General features: G+C 44.3%; 2 protein-coding genes across 2 annotated transcripts; both read right to left on the bottom strand.

Moving 5' to 3' along the window:
* Positions 1 to 761: 761 nt before the first annotated feature.
* Positions 762 to 4,865, bottom strand: LOC128429969 (lecithin retinol acyltransferase). The gene is made up of 2 exons (XM_053415877.1): positions 3,983 to 4,865; positions 762 to 2,085 (listed from the first exon to the last, which is right to left on the bottom strand). Exons 1-2 carry the CDS (start codon positions 4,529 to 4,531, stop codon positions 1,933 to 1,935), a joined length of 702 nt encoding a protein of 233 aa, XP_053271852.1. The 5' UTR covers positions 4,532 to 4,865; the 3' UTR covers positions 762 to 1,932.
* A 3,611-nt stretch (positions 4,866 to 8,476) lies between these two features.
* lratb.1 (lecithin retinol acyltransferase b, tandem duplicate 1) lies at positions 8,477 to 21,025 on the bottom strand. The gene is made up of 20 exons (XM_053415838.1): positions 20,702 to 21,025; positions 19,954 to 20,054; positions 19,643 to 19,712; positions 19,239 to 19,369; positions 19,036 to 19,124; positions 18,755 to 18,854; positions 18,371 to 18,414; positions 17,967 to 18,044; positions 17,525 to 17,721; positions 16,155 to 16,219; positions 15,933 to 16,039; positions 15,739 to 15,841; positions 15,440 to 15,539; positions 14,242 to 14,281; positions 14,102 to 14,153; positions 13,799 to 13,907; positions 12,025 to 12,108; positions 11,802 to 11,919; positions 10,796 to 10,886; positions 8,477 to 10,120 (listed from the first exon to the last, which is right to left on the bottom strand). The coding sequence occupies exons 1-20, from the start codon at positions 20,952 to 20,954 to the stop codon at positions 10,046 to 10,048; spliced, it is 2,007 nt and encodes a 668-aa protein (XP_053271813.1). The 5' UTR covers positions 20,955 to 21,025; the 3' UTR covers positions 8,477 to 10,045.
* Between the last annotated feature and the right edge of the window lie 1,137 nt (positions 21,026 to 22,162).

Below are 22,162 nucleotides of genomic sequence, written 5' to 3'. Positions count from 1 at the left end.
AAATAAAGGAGTCAAATATCAAAAACTTAATTTAAGTATATAATAAAATCTATTAAAGAAATTCACAATATAAATATTTGTCAGAAGCAGGTGGCTGCACCACAGGTCATTACTCTGTTTCCTCCATGTTTTTATACGTACATTCATACATCATACACATATATACACATGTTTATGTATACAAATAAAAACAGTGCAGACTGATGTTGTTGAGTCACAAACTTCAGAACAACAGACGTCAGGATTTAAATTATTGAGCAGTTTCAGTTGTTTAATTTCTCAATTAGATCTGTTTCACAACAGCTTTGTTTCAGAGTAAACACACACACACGCACACACAAGCACACAAACACACACACTCTCTCTCTCTCTCTCTCTTAAAACTAATAATTAAATATAAAATGATATGTTATTTAATAAAAATGTGTTGATTTACAGATATTTCAGAGCATAAATGTCAACTCTCAATTAGCCAAGTTCCAACTACTTGTTTCATGTTGTCGACATTTTAGAATGAAACGATTTTAAAGAAGAAATTTAAGCTTTAAATGAAGTCAATGTTCAGTCAGCAACAAACTGTCGATATGGTTTGCTTGAGGCCTGCTGCTCATGCTGATACCATGCAATACCAGCAGAGGGCAGCAGACACCAAAGTCCATATATTTTCTATATAACTGAATACTTAAAAAGACCTTATGGAGGAATCTAACGGTTAACAATCTATAACTCTTAAACTCACCAAAATCAAACACTCCGACAGGTCTGGGTTGTCTCCGTTTCTTTTATTTACATAAACACGGTATAAAGGGTTACAGCATTGTAAAAAAAAATACATTCTGTACAGAAGCTTGTGACTGTTATAAACAATCGGGTCAACAAAGATATTTACAGATATTTACAAAAGAGCTTCAAGGACAGAAGGCAACAGTGTAAAGAAACTTATTATTAACGTTGTACTGTTGTGTACAGTCAAGATTTTGTGTTTTTCTAACTTGATTTCAAGTTGTTTATGTTGAAAAACTGATGAGCCACAAACACTGAATAAAAACTCAAATTGTTTAAGAGCAAGACGGGGTTAAAGATCCCCAAACAGAAAATTCATGATTTTCTGTCAAGATAACTTTATCAGTCTTTTCAGTGTCAACAAACGTTTGTTATTTCACGGGTAGAAGACTGAGAATGTTCGATATTTCATTTAAAACATGAAAATTTAAGGTGGAATTAATGATCTGAACCGGTGATTATTAGAATTTTTGTTCTTGTCAATAAATCTCATGTTAAAACACAAACCAACGTCGAGGTTTCCCACGAACAAGAATCAAACCTGACGTGTAGATTAATCAACTGCTTCAACTGGTCCTCGACATCTCCCACTTCACTGAGGTGGTCGAACACTTTTTACAATAATACCTTGACTTGTTTCAGGTTTTGACAAAACGAACAAACCTGATTTGACGAATCTGACGGCCAATCAAGACCAAATCTAGCTGCGAAGATTCTGACATTATCAGGTTTCATGTGGCAGAAATATATGAAGCATTTCATAAAAAAACTGGGGAAAAAAGGAAACTTAAATGTTCAGATAGTTGATCTTTGGTCCGTTAAACGTCACAGTTTCAATTTGGAAAATCCACCAAACTTTAAAACTTTATAAAAAAACTTCAAACTATCAATGTTTTTCTTCTTTGTCTTCTTTTAACTGTCAGTCCAGTCCTGGTGGATAATGCTGCTAATGTGAAATGCTAGTTTCTTCCTCTGCTGTTAATTCTAAGCAAATAGAGACGTTAAAAAGTTCATGTGCAGCAGAAACAAAGAGCTACGAGTGGATTATCTTCTGTCACTATCGAGTTATTCACGTGGAGGAGATCGTTTGCAGACGACTCCGTCCTCTCTGTCGGAGGATGGGCCTCTTTCCTTGGTGACCTGAGGTTTCTAACTGGCCATCCACAGGGTGAAGGGGATGACGAGGGTGGGCAGGGCCGTGCTGAGGGATATTCCCAAACACACCATGGACAGGAGGCCGAGCAAAGCCGTCAGGAGGACGTTACGCTGGGCCAGGATCAGCAGCTTCATCCACTCACAGAACTGGAGAGAGGAGAAACAAAAGAAATATTATTAACTATCCATATTTTTTTATTTATCAAGAAAAAAAACTTGAACGTACTTTTTATAGATTAAAAAAATTTAAAATACACGTGATAAACTTTGACTGAGGAGACGTGACTTCTGGTGAAGTAGCGAGAAAACAATTGAGCTGTTGTTGAGTTGACTGTGGGGCCCCTGAGGCCCCCGAGGCCCCTGTTAAAGCTCCTGTTGGCCCCTGCCCCCTCCCTGTAATGATCCGGTAGAAGAGGCTGACGGCGGCATGTCGACAGGTCAAATGTTTACGTTCAAAATGACAGGAAGTGAAACTCGATCGGGGGAAAGTCTTTCTGCCGCACTTAAAAAAAAAAAGGCCTGAACGAAACCAGACGCTGAACCGAGGTGGAGCCGATTTAAATCAATAGAACAGAAACTTTTTATTTTATTATATATTAAAATAAATTCTGCAATGTGAATAAGAACATTTTAATCTTCTACTGGAACAAGATCAACTCGTGCGTGATGAGGTCAATTTATCGAAACACAGCAACAAAGCAAGATGTTAAATAAAGAAGAAAATACATCTATCGTGCACTGAATGGAATTTATAAAAAAGCTTTTTCAACACTCTCTGAAGTTTTGCTTCTGGTTTTCAAATCAAAATCAATCGAAGCTTATTATACGTGTTAAAAAAAAACTTTGTTATCCTTCCAGTCTTTGAGGATCCTGGAAACTCCGGTTCAGGAAATGTCTTCTATAGAAACTTAATGATACATGAGAAACAGAAGCCCTCCTTCATCTTCATCATCATCATGGCTGTCGGCAGCCTGCCGCCGCTGCAGCTCATTGGCTCCTGGCAGACGGCACCAGTCTGAATGCAGCTCTTGTTCTCGGGACTTTTCCGAACAGCGACGCACATTTTCCTCTCATTTAAAAAAACAGCCTCACAAACTCAAACACCTCAAAGCTGAAGAGAGGAGACGAAGACGAACTGGGGTTTCTGTTTTTAACCTTTAACCTCTCAGATCAGATATTTTAGTTTCTACTTCATTAAAACATGTTGTTATAATAAACAACATCAATGATCCTGATCTATTTTTTTAGTTCATACGCAGTTGTTAAAGTCCAGTGGTTCTCAACCCGAGGGTCGAGGCCGTTCAAAGGGTCACCAGACACATGTGAGGGGTCATAATCATGGGAAATACTGGATTTTAACTTTTAATGAAAGAGGCTGTTCTAAGAAAACCGTTACATCTGGGAACATAACACCCCTGAGCAGAACTACAACTGGAACCACAATACACCAGGACAGAACTACAACTGAGCACCTCAGAAGTGTAACAGAACACAATAGAACCGAGATAGAACCAGGACAGTAAAACGACCACATCAGAACCATGATGGAACCACAGGAGTTCACAGACAACTGGTGAGGTGATGAAGTGATGAAGTGATGAAGGAGAAGATGGTGATGAAGGAGAAGAAGTGGTGAAGTGATGAAGGTGATGAAGACAAGTGATGAAGTTGAAGAAGGTGATGAAGGTGATGAAGCTGATGAAGTGAAGTGATGAAGCTAATGAAGGTGATGAAGAGAAGTGATGAAGTTGATGAAGTCAAGTGATGAAGCTGATGAAGGTGATGAAGACAAGTGATGAAGGTGATGAAGACAAGTGATGAAGCTGATGAAGCTGATGAAGGTGATGAAGAGAAGTGATGAAGTTGATGAAGTTGATGAAGATGATGAAGTCAAGTGATGAAGTTGATGAAGGTGATAAAGTCAAGTGATGAAGTTGATGAAGACAAGTGATGAAGTTGATGAAGGTGATGAAGACAAGTGATGAAGCTGATGAAGATGATGAAGACAAGTGATGAAGCTGATGAAGCTGATGAAGGGACTCACCTGGTCAGTCTGCAGACTCTGCGCGCTCCCGTAGCGGCAGTGCGTGACGAAGTGCTCGCAGTTGTTCCAGAGGAGGCTGTAGGAGACGGAGCCGAGCATCAGCTCCGCCCGCTGGGCCACCTCCTCCCCGGGCAGCGGGCTGCGGAGCACCGCCTGGTCCATGGCGTTCAGCCGGATCACGGCTCCGTACGCGAAGTCCTCCACCAGGTCCACGCGCACGGAGGCGCGCTTGGAGAGGACCCCGAGCAGCAGCCGCGTGTTCGTCACCATCTCCTGGATCTGCCGCCGCTCCGCCGTCAGCACCGGCAGGATGTCCGGGATCATGTGCGCCACCCGGTTCTCGCCCAGGTAGATGCCGAAGTGGGTGAAGAGGGTCCGCGGCACCTCCAGCAGGTCTCCCCGCTGGAACCTGTGCGGAGGAGCGGCGGGCTGCGGCGGAGCGTCGTCCCGCTCACAGCGGCCGGTGAGCGGCGGAGGGAGACGGGAGGAGAGCTTGATGTGAGCCAGGAGGAAGAGTTTCTCCAGGAGGAAGGTGAGGGTGTCCAACATGTCTGTAGCGGAGGGGAAGATCACACTGAGGACCAGAGTCTGTCCTGCTCCTAACTTCTCCTCCTCCTCCTCCTCCTCCTCCTCTTCCTCACACTACCCTGCAGGAGGACGAGTCCGTGACGTCACACACAAACACACGCACACAAACTTTGTAATGTTAAAAACCAAAGGGCTCGTTCTTCTGCAGCACTTCACTGATGAAGATGAAGATGGTGAAGACACATTGTTTACTTTGGAACTGTTTAATAAACTGAACCAGTACAAATAAAGTTTGTCTCCAACACTCAGGGGATTTAGTTTAGTTAAGTTAAGTTTATCTTGTTTCAGCAGAACTGGAGCAGGAAGTTCAGTGACGTTATGCTGGGGGGGGGGGGATTCCACTGTGTCAATGGCTCATGAGCAGATGACTCGCTTCTGTGGTTACAGTCCAGCGACTGTGAATAAAGATGGATGACGTGTCTCCACTTCCTCCAGAAATGAAGCCAAAATACCTCAAAGACGAACGCTGCCATCTTGTGTTGACGATGCCACGACAATTTGACTTTTTGAAGCATCGTCCATATTTACTCGCAGTCAGTGATCGAAGTTCAAGCGTCTCAATGTCGCTGGAGGCCACAGCCCCCGAGCATGATGGGTAATTCACTGAGGTCAGTTACTTATTCATCATTCTTCTGCTTTTCACCCTCTGAAGAGAAGGGGACTTTTGGGATTAAGGGAAGCTTATGGAAATAGACACACACACAAACTCCCCCACACACACACACACACACAAACTCCCACACACACACACTCACTCCCTGCTGAGTGATGCTGAATGACTGGTTGGAGGAGATTTGGCAGCTGAATGTGTTGATGTGACCCCGACTGAGCTGCAGTGTAAAGGTGAATGGAGATGAGTGACGGCTGAGTGTGAGTGTGAGTGTGAGTGTGTGTGTGTGTGTGTGTGTGTGTGTGATGTGTGGATTACCCTGCATGGTGTTAATGCTCTCCAGCAGTGTGGGCAGGAGCTGTAAACCAGTATCATCAATATCATACTACCAACAAAAACTGTCTCAGTATCGTTTTCACATGGGACACCTCAGGTTTTTTCCCACGCTGGATTAAAATGTTCGATAGAAAAAAATGTTCGGTCTACCTGTACTTGACTCTAATTGCTTTGTAGACGTGCTTTAGCTAAAGTTAGTCACCAGGCAGTTTGTTCATAGTTGTGATGTCTTCATGAACGATGCCGACTCTCAGTCTGGTGACAAATTAAAGATGAGTTCACAAGAGAAGACGACGGCTTTTGTCAGACAGAGAAGACGCCTGAAGAGAAATAAGAGAAAAGAAAAGTGATGGATGATAAGTAATTTATCTCCTTTTGTCCGCCATGACAGAGAGACAGACATAGAGCGAGAGAGAGAGACATAGAGCGAGAGAGAGAGAGACATAGAGCGAGAGACACATATAGAGAGAGAGGTTGTGATTGTGTTGTTTTACCTCTGTCAGTCCGAGCTGCACAAAGACGACGACATCCTGACAAATGGTTTCGAGGACGACCTGCAGACTAATGAACACACACACACACACACACACACACACACACACACACACACACACACACACACACACACACACACACACACACACACACACACACACACACACACACACACACACACACACACACACACACAGTTCCCATGCTGTCTGCATGTGATGAATACTAATCAAATTAAAGAACCAGTTCATTCAAACCATCTTCACTCTGATTCAGACAGAAAAACCTTTTCTCTGGATCTTTAGTTTAGACTGTTTCTCCTAAAACCAAAATAGTTCTTTAACTTTTATCTTTCTGACTCAATCTAACCGACCCTCGCTGTGTCACTGTGCTTCGTTTAAATTCATTATTATATCATATCATTGTGTATCTGGCAGTTTTTATATGATAAAATATAAGTGCATGATCTGAAATGTGACTTTAGATCCTGTGTTTCAGTTTGACGACAAAACTAAAATATTAGAAACGTAGATATCTTGCAAAAATCCATGTTTAACAACAAATCATTGAAGCAAATGTTGTGGGTTGTGTTGACTCCTCTTGCTGCTCTACTTCCTGTGTCAAAGACATTTTACAAGTTAACAACAGACGCACACAGACACAAAAAAATCCACTTAAAACAGATGCTGCATTCATAAAAATCTCTTTAATCTCTTTAGTAATTATCTACAAAATCACACAGGCTCACTGTTTGTGTTCAGTGCTTTTCTGCCGCATTTCTCATGATTTATGTTTTTATCCGTCTGAGATCGTTAATTACAACTTTTCTGATTCTATGGATTTAATCATGTGTGGTTTATAAAACGAGTTTCAAGTTTAAACAGTTTTTCTCAGATGTACAAAGAGCAGTCACATGACAGAGAACCTGAGAACTGAAGTGGTTCTCCCCCCATAAGAATCAACAGTGATACAAAACATGCACATGTGGTTCCAGAGAAAGGCTTCATGTGGAGAACAGAGTTTCAATCGTTTCCTAAAAACATCCTGAGAAGAAACTGACAAGCAGCTTTCAGATTTATGAGATGTACCGTGATATTCTAAATAATGTTGAATCTGTAGTTAATTTCGCTTCGATTCTTAATCTATGAAAACATAAAATCAAGTTTAACCGTAGTTACAACAATAACTTTACTGCGTTTCCTTGGCGTAAGAGAAGTTGGAGCTTCAAAAATTAAATCTATGGTGTTCCACAAGGTTCAATTCTTGGACCTTGGTTTTTTTTAACCAAAAGGCAACAAATGATCCAGATCTCAACAACTACAGAATGGATTCCCATGAAATTTGGCACAGATGTCCACAGTCTTTAGTGAGTCAAATACTAACAGAACAAAGGCTGTTCTAATAATCAATATCACTTTCATAGCTTTTTGTGCAACCTAATGAAGCTTGAAATAAAAGAAAATACCTGGTGTTGTACAAAGATCGATTCTCAGTCCTCTTTTTTTGGCCAAATACTACCGACGGCCCAGATCACAAATACAGGACCGATTAACATGACATTTGGCACAGGTGTTCACAACATTCAGTGTCTTGATTTAATTACATTTTGACTTTATGTTGTGAAGTTAAAATAAAAAATGTGTTTTCCGACACTGCAGAGTTTTGCTTCTCTCCATGTGCATGGGAACATATTTTAGTTAATGAGCAGAAACATCATGGAAACTTAAACTAAGATGTAATGAACCCCCGCTGCTTCAGGCTCCTGTTCCGAAGACTCAACTTTTGGCCGAGAGGAGTTAAAGGGATAAAAGAGAGATTATTAAAACGTGTGAGAAAATGAGCAACAACTGCCAGGAAATCATTTTTCTACACAGTTGTGAGCTGTTATGTTCATGTGGTCCATGTTAGTTAGTTATTTGGGGAGAGGGGGGGGGGGGGGGGGGGGAAATGGCTGTGTCACAATGATGAAGAGTTTCAACAAATAATTAGCAAAACAAAATGTTCCGTGGGAATCACAGGGCTGGAGTTTTGGGAAGCAACAATATGCAGGACAGATGTAAATTCCAACATTTTTCTCCCGAACCTCGTTGTCATATTTGAGGCGTGAGTTTTTTTCCCATGTAAAGTTGTGACTCTGGACTTTAATTGAAACCGGAAGTGAGTTGGAATTCACAGCTTTGATTTTTTACACCTCACATCTGATCTCTTCAGTTGAATCCAAAAGTCGTTCAGATGGGTTTTTATTTTTCCCGTGTGATTCTTCTTTTATTGGCCTGATTTACACTCGTTAAACTCTGGTTCCAATTCACGTCTGTGAAGATTAGTCGTGTTGCAATGACTGTTTGTCTGTCAGGAAGAAAACTGTTTGTTTATTGGTTGAGGAAGACGTTTAATGTGGTTTCCTTTTTCTTGTTTGAAATAGTCCCATTGACGAAATACTACAAAAATACAGCAAAGTCCCAAAGAACCAGAGAAGGTCAAAGGTCGGGGACACATCCGAGAGAGGTTAAGAATCCAAAGAGGAAAAGAGGAAGAGGAGACGTTCCACATTTTAGCTGATGAGAGAAAAGTGCAGCAGCATGAGGAGGAGGAGGATTTGGGGAAGGGAGAGAATGATTCAGAGGAGGTGGGTGAGATGAGTTTCTATCCATGACAGAAGCTCTGCAGCGACTCTGTCTGCAGCTTCAGCCTGTTTGCAATTATAGATAAACAGACCAGAGGCCACAGAGTCGGTTTGGTGGAAGGAGACTCACATTCCTGCGGGGCGGCGAACACTGGAGCCCGGTCGCGTTGAGGTGAACGCGCCGTGGGGAAACCAGGCGCCGGGCCCGTTCCACGTGAGGCCTGCGAGCATGTGTCTCCTCTGATATCTGACCGGAGCGTCTCGCTGCCCGGGCGGATACTTTGTTTACCCTCCGAGGGAAAGCCAAACCACCACTCCCCGTCGGAGGGAAGTAGGAGGGTCAGGGGCAATTTCCCTGAAGCTGGCGAGGAGTTTAAACCCAGATCATCATCATGTCCCCCTCTGGGCTGGAAAACCCTCGACATGCTGGCGATGGCGACAGGCAGCCATTTACCATTCTGCTCAGAGGGGTTGGAAGTTGGATCCTGTGATTCATACGCAGTTAACAACCATTTTTCAATACAAAGATCAAATCCTGACAAAATAATTGTCGGTTGACAAAACCATCTTCACCTCAAGGGCCGTTTAATAGATGTTTTGGAACTTTTAACCACATTACATGGTCCTCAGCAGTGGATTTACATTTTAAAGTTTGGAAAGAAGTAGTTGAGAAACCTCGTCTTCCTGCTCCGGAGCTTTGAACTACTGCAGCGGCCATTTTCATCACTGATTCAATCGATTGGTTATTTTCTTGATTAATTGATTATTAGTTTAGAATAGAAAAGGTATTCAGTTTACTGTCATGAGACAAAGAGAAGATGAAAATTATTTGATTTGACTAAAATCAAACGAAGGCTGCGATCACTCGTTGGAGACTTCTTCTTTTGAGTTGTGTAGCAGCGGAGGTCGGTTGTGTCTCTTTTTGAATTGAGATGTGTGAGAGAACAACTGTAGCTCTCCCGGTTGCTCCTGGTGAACTGAAGCCTCTTTAAACTTTTACCACAGAGCTCTCAGCCACATCCCATCACGGACCCCACATTTGTTCTTAAACCGCTCGTTCCAAGGTCGAATCTGAACATTCAAGCTTCCCTCATAAAAATATTTATGGTGTGGTGGCGGCGTATTTGACAGTTTCCTGGACGTCACCCTTTTGTTTGTCATTGTGGTTAAAAATCCTGTGAATCTGTGCCAAATCTCAAATGTTGTACAGATCCTAAAACCGTCAGAAGCAAATGTGTGTGAATAAAACGGACTGGATTCGCTGTTTGGTGTTAAACTGCGCAGTATAAACTAAACCTTCTTCTTCTTGATTGGGTCAGTTTCTCTCGTACGTGATTGTGAATGATCCTGTGTCTCACGTACGTCTTCCTCTCCTGCTGGGATCTTCTTCTTCACCGCTCGTGGACGTCTCTCAGTCCACCAGTGACTTGAGGTCGGGCAGCCCCCTCAGCTTCACGTCCAGCAGCATCTGACCGAAGGCTTTACCCTGAGGAGAGACAACACCAGCGTCAGCCCGACAGGTTTCAGGAGCTGCGCTGGTTAAATCTCAAACCGCACGTGTCCGCCTTCACGTGTTTGAATTCCCACATCCTGCGTGTGTCTCGGATTCGTGGGTCTGAGCCCGGAAATGAAGTGTGTGTGTTAGCACATTGAGAGTGTTGAGCTGTAATGGTGTGCGTTTCTTTGATGTGCTGCAGAATCCAGCGAGGCAGTAAAAACTTTACAGCACTTTCTGAACAAGGGACGGATAGAAATAAAGGAGGAGGGTGAGAGACACAAAGGTTCAAAAGCAGGAGCGTTACAGGCGACAAAGGACACGACCTCACTGAGCTGTAAAAATACAAGAAGAAGACAAAGAAATCTCTTCTTCTTCGTCTGTTCTTCTGTCAGTCACTCTGAAGTAATCAGTTATAATCTCCATCCACAGGAACACACCTGAAAACACGTCACATGAACATTGAGGTGGAAGTGTTACTGCCGCTAAGAACCAATCAGGGAGAGAACGTGGGCGTGTGATGGAGCTGAACAGCAACCCTGGGAAGACATTTTGTCTGGTTCCCACCACTTCAAAGAGCCATTTGAAGGTGGTTAGAATGAGGTTAGTGTGTGTGTGTGTGTGTGTGTGTGTGTGTGTGTGTGTGTGTGAGAGAGAGTGTGTTACCTGGGGATCACTGCGCAGGGACGCCACCCCTCCCCCGCCCAGTGAACTCTGCAACACAAAGTTGAGGCCATGGATCCCCGGCAGCGTGAATCTGCAAACCACAAACACACACACCAGTAACCATGGCAACCCAAACCACCACACTCAACAAAAACCACACCATCAAACAAATGAACACACACACACACACACACAAAAACACAGAGAGCCTGGCACCTCATGCGTTGATGTACAGGGTGTATTGCACACTGTGTGTTCAGATTGATTTGAAAGTGTGTGTGTGTGTCCGTGTGTTAAAGTGTGTATGTGTGTGTGTTTGTTAACGTGCATGTTTGCGGTGGCAGACAGGGGGGAAGGGTTAAACGTGATCGTATGCAAAAACCTGTGCACGTGGAAGTGTGTGTTTCTGTCTGCAAATACTTAAGTGTGTGTGTGTGTGTGTGTGTGTGTGTGTGTGTGTGTGTGAGTGTGCCCGCGCTGGGGCCTCCTGGAGGGTTAACGAGCTCTGGCGGTGCACTAATGAAGCGTCGGAGGCGTTTCGGGGTGTGAGAGGAGACGCAGGTCGGCGAGCTTTACAGCCTCCACCTCTTTATCAGGCTAATCGCTAACACGCCGCTCGCTGAGTCATCGCTCAGACACGTCCGCCCGCGGCCAATTCCCAGAATCCTCCATCATACCTGCGGCCGCTGGTTCAACGCGAGGCTGCTCACGTCCTAAAGTAACATCTGCTGAGCAGCGATGTGTAAAAAACAAGAAGAGAAGAATCTACATCCTCACGAATACACCTGAACACACACACACACACACACACACGTCCCCCCCCCCCCCCTCCTGGTTTCTGTTGTGCCGCGCTGCTGTGTCGTTAAATGGCGACGACCTTGGAGAAGGTCATGATACTTGCAAAATAAATTCTAGACTAGCGAGGATTAACAAAGTGAAAGTGTCAGTAAATGGGCTGCAGGTGAAACACAAACGACACACATGAATGATTCCCCCCCCCGCTCACCGTGTGACAGCGTTGGCGACTCCCGGCTGAAGGAGGTGAGAGAAGTATTCCTCCACCACGGAGGACGTCAGGTGTTTCTTCAGGTACGGGAAGAAAAGAGGATGACGAGCGACGACGCCTGAAGAGAGAGGGACAGTTATTCACCGTCACTGTTCATTTTTACACAAGGTCACAAATTGTCATTATAAACAGGAATTGAGTCGATAGTTGTGGTTCTTCTCACCGATGTTGGCTGAGTCTCCTTTGTCTCCGCTCCTCGTGTAGGCCAGTTCCTCCAGTCTGTAGCTGTATCGTCCACTGGGCAGGTCTGAACACACACACACACACACACAGACACACACACACACACACACACACACACACACACGATGACAAAACTCAGAACCAGGTTTCGTCTTGTGTGACTCAGTTCAGCTCTGGAATCGTATTTATTTATCGTTTTTTAAGTCTGTTTATAAATGTGTTTATTTATGGTTGGTGTGACTGTACAAACAAACAGATCTGATTCAAACCACGTCCATCTAACCTCTTCCTGTCTGTGTTTGATTCAAACGCTTATTTTACGACTCCAGAAACCTCTTCAAGGACCGAGTCTAGAATAAGACCCCTGGTTCCTCCTCATGGACTTTTCAACCTCTCTTAGGATATAGGTCAAGTCGAGGGCCCCTGGAAGGACCTGGAACACTCTGCAAGGAATATCTGCATCCATGGAGCACTAAAAACATCTCTTTCACAATAAACTGTTCAAATTGTGCTCAATGGTTGTGATTTTTCAAAACAAAAGCAGATTAATAAATATTAAAAGCAGCAGCTTCGTCTTTTTCTTCTTTTATTTGAACCCTTTTCTTCTGTTAGCTTGAGAGGCTTCCTGTTTGCAGCCAGGAATGTGAAGGTAAGGGAAGACGCCAGGACCCAGTGTGTGCGTCTTGCTTTTTGTTTCCCACAATTCCCTTTGTGTTCTCTTTTGGTTTGTCATGAAACTGGGGTTGCAAATGTCTTTAAAGCGTTGCAAGAGTGTGTGTATGTGTGTGTGTGTGTGTGTGTGTGTGTGTCTGTGTGTGTGTGTGTATTGTGCAGGGCCAAGAGAGGGAAGTGTTGGCAAGAGAGTGACAGGAGGAAAAAGTGGCACAACTCGTACTTCCCATGAATTAGAGCAACACACACACAGACCGTGGTAATTCTGTGTGTGTGTGTGTGCCTGTGTGTGTCTGTGTGTATGTGTTGCCGTATTATTGGTCTTTATTCTGATTATTTGTTTTCACGGATCTTTGTGTAATTTGGTATTAAAGGGGACATGGGAGTCTGTCGCCCCCTGTAGGCAGTCATCAGTAGCACCCCTGTTTCTCTCTTCAAACATGTCATTGACTGTCACTAAGTTAATAACTTAAGGACTCCTTGAAGCCAGGGACTCTTCATGGACACCTAAAATATTCACCAGGACCCTTTCTGACACAAAATGTTCTGGAACCTCAGGAAACCCATCTAAAGACCATTCAAGCTTCATCGTCGAACACGTCTTCATCATCTGACAACACTCGAGGAGCATTTCCTTTTCCTGGACCCTGGAACCTCCTCAGTGACGCACACAACGTCCCCTCGAACCATTTCAAACCCCTTCAAATTCTGCATGGCCCTCCAGATGGATCACTGCACTGTCTCAAGAGCTCATAGAACTTCTTCAAGGACGACAAACCCACTTCTTCTAGGACCCTTAGAACACACTCAAGACCACTCAAACTTATCGAGCCTCTTCTTAAGGTCCGCAATTTAATTTGTTAAGGTCCCATAGAACCCATGGACATCTGTCAGCTGCTCAAGTTATATTAGTGTGTCTGTAACCATGAAAACAGCACTAATGCCTGACGTCTTGTTAGTCGGTAGATGACGTGTGAAAGTAACCAAACAACAGCAGTGTTGGAGATTCATGACACAAACGCACACACACACACACACACAGAAGCAGTAACACAACACTTTTGTTTCTTGTGTTTCCTCACCTCTCTCAGGTGCGTCGTCCTCTGTGGTGGGAGGGGCCTCCAGCTCAGGTTTGTCTAGCTCCGCCTCTGAAAGCGTCTCCACCAACTGTCCATCAACGTGAATGTCGGCCTGCAGACAATCAGTGGAACTTTGGATTTAATATAAGTCACTGGTAAATAAACTAGTAGCTACAACTGAGTATCTAGAACCAACTAGAACCTAAAACAAAGCAAGTAGTTGATTTGATGTTTTATATCTTTCTATTCTTCCTTTATGAAAAATGTCTGGACATGTTGAGACTTCTTCTTCTCACTCCAACTGACCTTGAGTTCAGATTTCGGGTGCAGGAAGAAGAACGGCTTGAGAACAGGAGACCTGAAAGCAGCAGTGACAACAGGAGCAGGTCAGTGACAGTGAACTAAGGAGTCAAACCCTGCTGCTGGTCTCGGGGGGGTCCACTCACACTCGAGGACGTCCGCCCACGATGCCCGTGAGTCCCGGAGCTGCAACACCAGAGAACAAGGAAAGAAAGTGTCAGACCACGGGTTCCTGAACTTTGTTTTTATGATTAGTACTTCATTGTTTTCTTTGACCAGAGGTTTGCTCCCTGACAGACAGGCAGTCTGGGTTCAATTGGCACGAGGTGGAATTAATTTTAGTTCTTGTGGAGAGAGCAGCCGAAATAAAGACTGTGTGTGTCAGAGCAGAACTCCTGGACCTTCAGAAAGCTCCAGAGCCAGTGGACTAAAGTACCATATCTATAAAGAACATTGTAATTTAATAAATACAATTTATGATATTATTGTTATTATATAAGTATTATTATGGTACTTAAGGAAAACATATTCACGTTGTCTTCACAGAACATATAAAAGTGTTTGAGCAGGTGAAGCAGCTGCTCTGAGTTCAGATCAGCTTCCGGTCCCACTTACAGTTCAACGGCACAGACGGCGTGAATCAGCTGACTCACAGGCGTCACAGGGAGTTCACAGTGTGTGTGTGTGTCAGAGTGTGTGTGTGTCAGAGTGTGTGTGTGTCAGAGTGTGTGTGTGTCAGAGTGTGTGCATGTCAGAGTGTGTGCGTGTCAGAGTGTGTGCGTGTCAGAGTGTGTGCGTGTCAGAGTGTGTGCGTGTCAGAGTGTGTGCGTGTCAGAGTGTGTGCGTGTCAGAGTGTGTGCGTGTCAGAGTGTGTGCATGTCAGAGTGTGTGCGTGTCAGAGTGTGTGCGTGTCAGAGTGTGTGCGTGTCAGAGTGTGTGCGTGTCAGAGTGTGTGCGTGTCAGAGTGTGTGCGTGTCAGAGTGTGTGCGTGTCAGAGTGTGTGCGTGTCAGAGTGTGTGCGTGTGTGTGTGTTTGTGGGGGTGTGCGATGAACTTATCATCAACATAAACAAAATCCAAATCTGGTTCAGAAGGTCACGACCCCCCCTTATCAACAGCAACATACATACACTCCCAACACTGTGTGTGTGTGTGTGTGTGTGTGTGTGTGTGTGTGTGTGTGTGTGCATGATCATTCTTTCTTTCAGAGACGTCGGGCTCAGTGTGGATTTCAACTGAACTGAACTGACATGTGATCAAACTGTAATCTGGTTTTAAAGTGCGGTGTTAATGTCGTACTTCAGTGTGCGACGTGTGTCGTGTGTGTGTCATGTGTGTGTCGTACCCATGCCGGTCCCTGCAGGAGCTACCTCTCTGGCAAAAAGTTCCAGAGCCTTCTTCTGTTTGTGGGAGACGGCCATCCAAATCACTGCCTCTCTGGAGCCCTGCACACACACACACACACACACACACACACACACACACACACACACACACACACACACACACACACACACACACACACACACACACACACACACACACACACACACACACACACACACACACACACACACCATGAAACACACTATTATTAAAGTATAATGTAACAGACTAGAAAGAACCTAGAGCAGTGTGTGTTACCTTGGTGTCAGCGTTGGGACCATAAGTGTCCTCAGCTCCCAGGACCTGGACGTTGACGGAGCTGAAATCTTCCATTCCCAGCTGCTTGAACATCCGCTTCGTGCTACACACACACAAACACACAAACACGTTCAAGTTAGAGCAGCCACCCGAACAGACACACACACACACTAACTGCTGCCTCCCGTACACACCGTTTGATGATGGTGTCCGCCGTCCGTCTGGCCTTCTCCGTGGCCCTCGGCCCTCCCACTGGACACACCGCCGTCGCCCTGAAGCCGTCCATGTAGGTCGCACACACCTGGAGGTCAGAGGTCAGGGCGACACGTTACAGCTTCGATTGTGTCACATGATGAAACCTGTTTGTGTTTAATTTTTGAAAAGGAAGAGAGAAGAAGAAAAGCCGACTGCTTCACCTTGTAGTCATTTGACGGAGTGAAGCCTTTAGCACCGGTCACTTTGACAGCCCCTCCCTCCACACCTGAACACACACACACACACACACACACACACACACACACACACACACACACACACACACACAAACACACATACACACACACAGGATCAGTGACTCCTGGTGGGACCACAGACTCTCAACCGGTTCATTTTCAGTTCCCTTTCTCCTTTCAAGCGGCGATAAGAGCCACGGGGTCGTGACCCGGTCAAACGAGGCCAACGGATTCAATTAAGACAGAAATATTTATACTTCCACCGACAACAAGAGCAGAAAGTTCACATCCCAGAGTCGAGGCAGAACTCCCACATAGTTTCCTCTGATGTCGACGAGAGAGAATCCGCACAGTTCGCCTGAGGACGTCTCAACATGTGAACTTTGAATAACCAGAGTCTGACAATGGTTGTGAAGCCAGGAGGAAAAGAACAAATACATTTATAATTTTCTTTTTTATTAAGAACTTACTACAGAATACTGTGACATGTCCATCAGGCCAAATAAAGAGTTATAACTCAGATGTGTCATTAATCTTCTACTCTGGGATTAGTGTAACTGGTGCCAGTTGGACAAACAGCATCTCACCTGTAAAATGAGGGGTTGAATATTAGCTTAATTTGTTTGTTTATAAAGTGACTACATGGTCCATGTGACTGCTGAGAACCAATCAGGAAGAGATGCATCTTCTGCAAAGAGTCACACACATTCATAAGATTCTAGTAGAATTTTGAATGAGTATAAATAAGAAGATATTTGCCTTGATTCAGGATTTTGTTACAGTAGAATATTATTTCTCTATTTCAATGTGTAATTTATGTATTTAGTTTGGTATCTAGTGAGTTAGAAGTTATGAACAGTCAGCTGCAGATCTGGAATGAAGAGCTGATGTTTCTGTTGAGGCTTTCAAATGGAACAAACGTCAGAAAGGTTGAGTAACGACAAACAAAAACTGAATTAATGACCAAACAGAGAGAAATCTAAACTTCTTATCAGCGAGGAGGAGTTCAGAGGAGGAGCAGGAGAAGTTTCTGGGGTTCGTGTGAGGGTGAGACGCCACAGCGGAGCCATGGGTACGTGTTTTGTTTTGAAAAGAAGGAAAATATAAATCACTATGGGCTGATACAGAGTTTAATGGAGGTTCAGAGGAAGGTGACGGGTTCGGTTCGGGGTAAACACGAAGTTGCAGACGCGTTTGTTTAAGGTCACCGGAGAGGAGCGTTCAGGGTTATGAAAACAGTGGACGGTTCAGCCTGTGGTCACGTCCTCAAATGTGACTCTTCATGTGTGTGTGTGTGTGTGTGTGTGTGTGTGTGTGTGTGTGTGTGTGTGTACCTGGTATCTCCTTGATCGACACCTGGCTGAAGTCACAGATGACGTCGGGCAGCAGGTAACGCCGTGGGTCACCGATCTCATACACCAGCTGCTCGGCCACCGTGCCGAAGGAGACCAGGCCGCCGGTTTTGGGCGGTTTGGAGAGAACGAAGGAGCCGTCCCTCGAGCACTCGACCACCGGGAAACCCATGTTGTCCCTGAGAGAGAAACATGTGAGAAACTGTGATGGAGAGATCTGACTCATCCTCTCGTTCCTTTGGATGATTTGAAGCCCGACTGACTTTCCTTCACCAAGGAGGTTGCTCTCATTGGTGTTTGTGTGTTAGCAGGAATTTACAAAAACTACTGAACCTATTTCGATGTAATTTTAAAGGAGACGTGGTCCATGACCCCAGCATGATCAGAAGATTTAATTTAATAAATTCCTCCAGATGTTTCTCACCAGTCAGGAACTTTGTGCCAGTCTGTGAAGATCCCTCCTGTACTCTGAGCACCACACTCGATCAGGTGACCTGCAAGACTGACACACACAAAACACACATAACATTTATTTCAATAATATTAATAATAAATATAATAAAATCTCCTTTATGTTTGGCAGTTTTTGGTAAAGTCTCATATTGGAATAGTAGAGGTTAAATCTGTACGATGCTGGAAACTTTGAAAGTCGAAAATATTTCACTTTAAATATTAATATTAAATAATCTTTAAATCTGTGCTTCCTGTCCAGGTTTCACATGAAACCCTCCGTCCAAAGAAAGAGACGCTGCTGTACGATAAAGTATGAATGGTATGTTTTAATATGTATGTGTGTGTATGTGTTTGTGTGTGTGTGTGTATGTGTACCTCCCAGCTGCAAGTAGGTCAAAGTCGTCCCTCTGCCAGCCAAACTGCAACAGATTAAAAAACCCAGGCAGACGTTACATTCCTCAACTGATATCTCCTCCAACACACACTCACACACACACACAGCTTGTATTAATAAACACACAATCGGACACATCTGGACCGAAACATCACACATGCAGCATCTATTCACGTTACTTCCTGTGAGACAGAAACCTCCATATGTCGCTTCCTCTTCCGTTGATCAATCAGTCAAAGAAAACTTTTAAATGTGTCTCGTTTGATCAGAGTTGTGGATGAATTAGCATCAACTGTCAAATCCAATCTTTCATCTTTTACTCCCCCACCCCCCCCCCCCCAACATGCAGCCTAATCAAGCGTAACGGTGTGCATGAGCGGCCCCAGAGCCACCGCGCTGTCCACGCAGCGTCCCGTCACCACGATGTCGGCCCCGAGATCCAGACAGCGCCGGATCGGACCAGCTCTGAAGACAAAGAGAGAGAGAGAGAGAGAGAGAGAGAGAGAGAGAGAGAGAGAGAGAGAGAGAGAGAGAGAGAGAGAGAGAGAGAGAGCACCCACATGTGACATGTGTCAGTTAGGACGCAGCCTGATCTCTGACCAGTGATCTTGAATAAAGCTCAGATCTGAGTGTGTGCTGCTCTTACCCGAGATAAGCGTTCATGCTGTGGAGCGTCTTCGGTAGCCGCTGTCTGCTGCCGTCACCGGCCATCTTTACCTCAGTGAGGCTGCTTCTCTGACAGGAGAGATAATTCAGTTAATGAAAAAAATCATCATCCTTGTTGGAAACGACACATAAAACACCATCATGTTGGGGGGGGGGGGGGGGGGGGGGGGGGGGGGGTCTCACTTGGGGCATGAGGTCATCGCCGGTAACCACAGCCACCTTAAGGTCGAGGCCGGCCTTCTTGATGACTTCCTGTATGGCCTCGGCGCAGGCCAGAGGGTTCACGCCTCCTGCGTTACTGACCACACGGATACCTGCGAGATAAAGGAAATAGTGTTTTATAGTAATTTTTTGATAAGAGGAATTGATCTGAAACTATTTTAAATAGTAGAATAATCATTCTGGTAATTTCTAAAGCCTAAATTACAAATATTCCCTGTGTCCTGTTCCAGATTTACTGCTTTTATTTAGTCTTACATTTTCAAAACAGCACCTTTGTTTCTAGCAAACGGAAACCCTACATCATTTATAGATTAATCCAGAAATGATCTATATAAAATAGAGAATTTTGAGATTTCTCCACTCACCTTTCCTGTGGATGTCATTAATGAACGGAGCCAGAGCGACGTGGACGAAATCCGGAGCGTAGCCCAGATTCTACACGAGGTCACAGGACACAGTTTGTCAGGGAGGTTATCACATGATGTGAAGAAGAGTCAATACCGTCACACAAACATGATACAGACAAGTGTTTCATCTGAATTAATATTACACTTGGATTTGTGTGGGTCATTTTAGAACTCGTGCTCTCCAGTGGACAGAGGTGTGTCCACAGCATTGGATCTCATCTTTGTGTTACACAGATCAAAGGCAGTGGAGAATCTGTCACTTGACCTACAGGCATCTTGGTCTTAGCGGCGGTGAGCAGAGACATGGTGATCTCACTGAGGTAGTCGAAAACCAGGAAGTCCAGCTTCCCGCTGTAGATCAGCTGAGGCACTGAGGACACACATGAATACACACAATAAATCAACGCACACGATGACCTCATTGCTCTGCACAGACGTTCACAGCCCTGAACGCAGCTGACATGTAGGAGCTGATGACTATGATGTCATGGAACACGTGTGATTTACTCCCTCAAGTCTCTCGTGGGTCTGATTCTCTTTTAAGGTTATTGAGTTTATAGTTCATAATTTCAGTAGTTGTGTGTAGCTGGAATGCTTTGATGTAAAACTGTCTCTTTCAAATTAAAACAAAGGCATTTTTGTGGCAATTTGTAAGAAAGAAAACACATAGAAACATAATGAAAACATAAGAATTCCCAGGGTCGTTGTAATGGATGTGTTGGTTCACTGTTGTTTATGGAGAAACTTGTAAACAATATAATGCTTTAAATGGACACTTGTAAACATTAACATGATCAGTGGTGACAAATAAACACACGTATGTGGTCTTTGGGGACAATTGAAAGGTTATTATGTTTTTGGGGACCATTGAGGACATTAATATGTTTCTGGGGACCATTGAGGACAGTGGAGAATCTGAGTGATGTCTCATTAGGGTGTTTAAACCCATTAAAGTGTATCTGAAGCACGGGGCTGCTCGTGCTAAGCGGTCAGCTGGGACAGTGTCTGTCTCTGTACCTGAGGTCGCTGTGTCCCCCCAGAACCCGGAGGCACAGCCGATCCGGACCGGTTCGGTCCTGGCAGAGCCGGTGAGGCCCCTGGAGCCGCTGCGGGTCGGACGCTGTGTGTTCGGGGGGGACGCGGCGGACGAGCTGCAGCGCAACAAGTTCGAGTCCGAAGACAAACGGACGAACTGTCCCGAGTGTCTGCGGCGCCACAGCTGCCCGAAGCCCGCGGGTCCGCTGCGGAGCCACCGGGCGAGAGGAGACATCGCGGATCAAAGGTTCTTCAGGTGGAGGAACGGGGGTTAACAGCAGGAGATCAAAGCCACTGCTCCCAAGTTCAACGTACTCTGGTCCAGCCACGAAAACAGTCCGACAGGAAACACGGGACGGAAGGTTCCGTGTCCCACCCGCGGCCCCGAGTTATTATGATCAGATTTATTTACTTGTTTAACTTTTGTTTACGCCTGCTCACTTGTATTCTGATACAAATACAAAGAACTAGCGACGATCATCACTTCTCATAAAGTTTGGATTTATTATTGATATATTGTTTTGTCTCTTGAGTTTTCCCCATTTCTTTTAAATAAAAAATATTAAAGAGAGAATTTCCTTTATTTATTTGTATAATATATTTATATATATATAAATACACACACACACATGTGGTGGTAGCTTCATGACCCTGGTTACGTCCTGCTCGGCCTCACAAGAAGGAGCAGGATGGAAAACATCTGGTCTGCTCGCTGACCTGATTTGTTTAATGCTAATTGCTCAGAAATCGTCAATACAATTTTCATAAACAAAGAAAACACTTATAAATCATTACTGTCAAGATAGAGGGAGGATAAACAAAGGCAACACCTTGGGTTTTGCATCATGCAAAGAAGCTGCCTATTTCCATTCACAGATATGAACAACATCATCATTACTCTGACAGGTCACCTGTTCATAAAAACTGAATATTGACATTTAATCAGTTGTCAGATGTTTTTATCCAGAGCGACTCACGAGTGAGGAGCAAGCTTCAGAGAGAGATATCAGATATTAATGCAACTTTTAAGGTCGGTCTATTTTTCATGTTTTGAACTTATTTCGATAGAGTCACATTTACGTTAAGGCCAGGTAAGAACATAACGATTCAAAGAATACATCCAGAGTAATGATGTGTAACCTTTCTTTAATCAATATATAAGGTCAAATTCAAGGGTTAGCAGGCTTTCATGTATTGTACAGAATATGTTGTGTTTGTATTTTATGATAAATCGAAGTCTCTTTTAAAATCATTTTAAATTCCAACTTTAGGGAGGACACAGGCTGTTACACTGGCTGTTGTTTTTATTTCGAATTGGATATTTTCTGACCTGTGCATTGAGGTAACACACGAGTGCAGCGTTGACCGTAAGATTTAACGTAAATGTAATTTGCATTGTGTGTTTTACATTTTCCGATTTAAAGATGAGGCTACAGACACGGC

This window comes from Pleuronectes platessa, chromosome 23 (genome assembly GCF_947347685.1).
Source record: "Pleuronectes platessa chromosome 23, fPlePla1.1, whole genome shotgun sequence".
NCBI classification, from domain to species: domain Eukaryota; kingdom Metazoa; phylum Chordata; class Actinopteri; order Pleuronectiformes; family Pleuronectidae; genus Pleuronectes; species Pleuronectes platessa.
This window is presented reverse-complemented; position numbering and strand designations above follow the sequence as displayed.